This window comes from Microtus ochrogaster, unplaced genomic scaffold (assembly GCF_000317375.1).
Source record: "Microtus ochrogaster isolate Prairie Vole_2 unplaced genomic scaffold, MicOch1.0 UNK56, whole genome shotgun sequence".
NCBI classification, from domain to species: domain Eukaryota; kingdom Metazoa; phylum Chordata; class Mammalia; order Rodentia; family Cricetidae; genus Microtus; species Microtus ochrogaster.
Genome location: NW_004949154.1, coordinates 2,562,598 through 2,564,775, shown reverse-complemented (window position 1 = coordinate 2,564,775; position 2,178 = coordinate 2,562,598). Strand labels below are relative to the sequence as shown.

Here is a 2,178-nt window from a genome sequence, read left to right as displayed (position 1 = left end):
TAACATATAGAGAGACATATAATTAAAAATACAAATAAAATGTCTTACAGAAACAACAACAAATATGAACAAATTCAAATTTATATTCCATCATTTCCTACATTTGGAAAAGATAAAAGCTGCATTGCTGAAAATAACACAAAAGACTTGAAAAGGTTTTATGGAAACTGACAGTGAAACATCTGGGAAACAATTGTGTTTCTTACTGTCCATTTTTGGGGGAAAGGAGTCATGTGCAATAGGAAGAGATTATCTGAAAGATAAGTTAGAGGGGCTGGGCTTGTATTTTGGATCTTGAGTTAAGTTCTGATTTAAACATTATCATTGAATCTTTGAATTGCATATTAATGAGTTAAACTAAGAATTAGAGTTGGAATCCAAATTTTGAAGTATCTATCATTTCTTTCTAGATCCCTCAAGAAGAGCAGAAGGATCCCAAGAATTCGCAAATGCAAATGGGATCCCGAAAAAGACCAAATGAGACATCTAACAACCAAGAGCAAAGACTCTATTCTTCTAAGAGACCTCGACAAGATCAGAACACTCTCCCAACTAAAACAATCAAGATCACCGTGGGGGGAAACAGCAAGAAATATCTCCGCATTCTCACCCATAGGGAGACACGTAGCTTATATGAGGCCCTGAACTCCCAAGACCTTGTCAAAAGAGAGATAGAAAAACAGCCAGATAAAGAAATGCTGGTGTGTGGCAAAGAGGGAACAGAAGGGTACATAAACCTCGGTATGCCCCTCTGTTGTTTTCCACACGGCAGCCATGTGGTCATTACATTTTTCAAAACTGAAAGTGAGGAGAAAGAAAATAATGGAGTGTGTGGCCACTTTGACCAGTCATCTGCTGAGTGCGTTGTATTTTACATTCATGCAGTCGGGAATAGGGAGCAAAGGATTCTTAGGTGCAGGGACCTTCACAAGGAAGGTACCAAACTCTGTGTCTATGGTTTCAAGGGAGAGACCATCAAGACCACTCTGAGAAAGGATGGCAGGTTTCGCTCTTTTGTAGAGAGTGACCATTGGAAACTCGTTAATAATGACACCGTTGTAGCAAACAGCCAGCCAGTAGATGTGTTAGAGGGTAAGCTCTTTCAGATTGATGTAGAGAGAAAGGAGAGCTCTTGGGCAGCAGAATTGGAGAAAGTGAGAGCATATATCAAGGAAGAGAGTGAGAATAGTAAAGAAGAGTCGCTTTTCAAAGCCCATAAGAAGAAGCTCAGTGAAGTGGCAAAAAGCTCTACTCCAGATCAAATGGTCAAACTTCTTTCACGCTTCATGGATTCCACTGGGCTCATACTTTGGGACTATAATGGAAACAGGGGTAAAGCCACTTGCTTTGTTTTCAGAGGGTTGTACATTTTCACTTGTCGACATGTATTAAATGATATTGTGGGAAAAGGAAGAAAGCCAAGTAAGTGTCTAGACCTAATTAGCCAATGTGTAAGGGTGACATTTGATGAGGAATGCTTTGAAGAGCCAACCTCAAACTTCAACAGTTGCTTTCACATCGAACCTTGGCTTCTCATATCTGATGACACTCTTGACTATGCCGTCTTGAAACTGAAGGAAAATGGTCAACACGTGCCTGCCGGACTGTATAATAATGGAATAGCTCTTGTACTTCCCAGTGAGTTGATATATATGGTTGGCCATGAAAATGGAAACAAGGTTTTTGATCGTTGTGCAGTGGTCACTCAAGGTAAACGAAAAGAGAAGAGTCAGCAATTTGTTCATGGAACAGAAGCAGCAGGTCATAGCCATTATTCTAAGTTACTCCCTATGTGTACAAAAAGAAGTTTCCAAGAAATGAATGTCAACCCTAATGATTTTACCTATAATATTTTTTATAATGGCTCTTCTGGATCTCCACTATTTGATTGTAAAGGTTCTCTAGTAGCCATGCATACTGTTGGCCTCATTTGTGAGTATGAAAGCAGAGTTTATAATGTTATTGAGGTTGGCATAAAGATGGAATCCATCCTTGCCGATATTAAGCAAAAACATAAACTATGGTATGAGGATGTTTGTGTAAAGCAGCAGGAGGTAGTAATGCGCAGTGAAGAGTTTACAGATCAGGAGGATGTAGACATGCACAGTGAAGAGTTTATAGATCAGGAGGATGTAGACATGCACAGTGAAGAGTTTTGAAGGTCGGAGAGTATTTGTT

General features: G+C 39.5%; 1 protein-coding gene across 1 annotated transcript; it reads left to right on the top strand.

Annotated features, from left to right (window-relative positions):
- The first annotated feature begins 442 nt into the window (after positions 1 to 442).
- Positions 443 to 2,159, top strand: LOC102000867 (protein FAM111A-like). The gene has a single exon (XM_005369706.2). It carries the CDS (start codon positions 450 to 452, stop codon positions 2,157 to 2,159), a length of 1,710 nt encoding a protein of 569 aa, XP_005369763.1. The 5' UTR covers positions 443 to 449.
- The last annotated feature ends 19 nt before the right edge of the window (positions 2,160 to 2,178 follow it).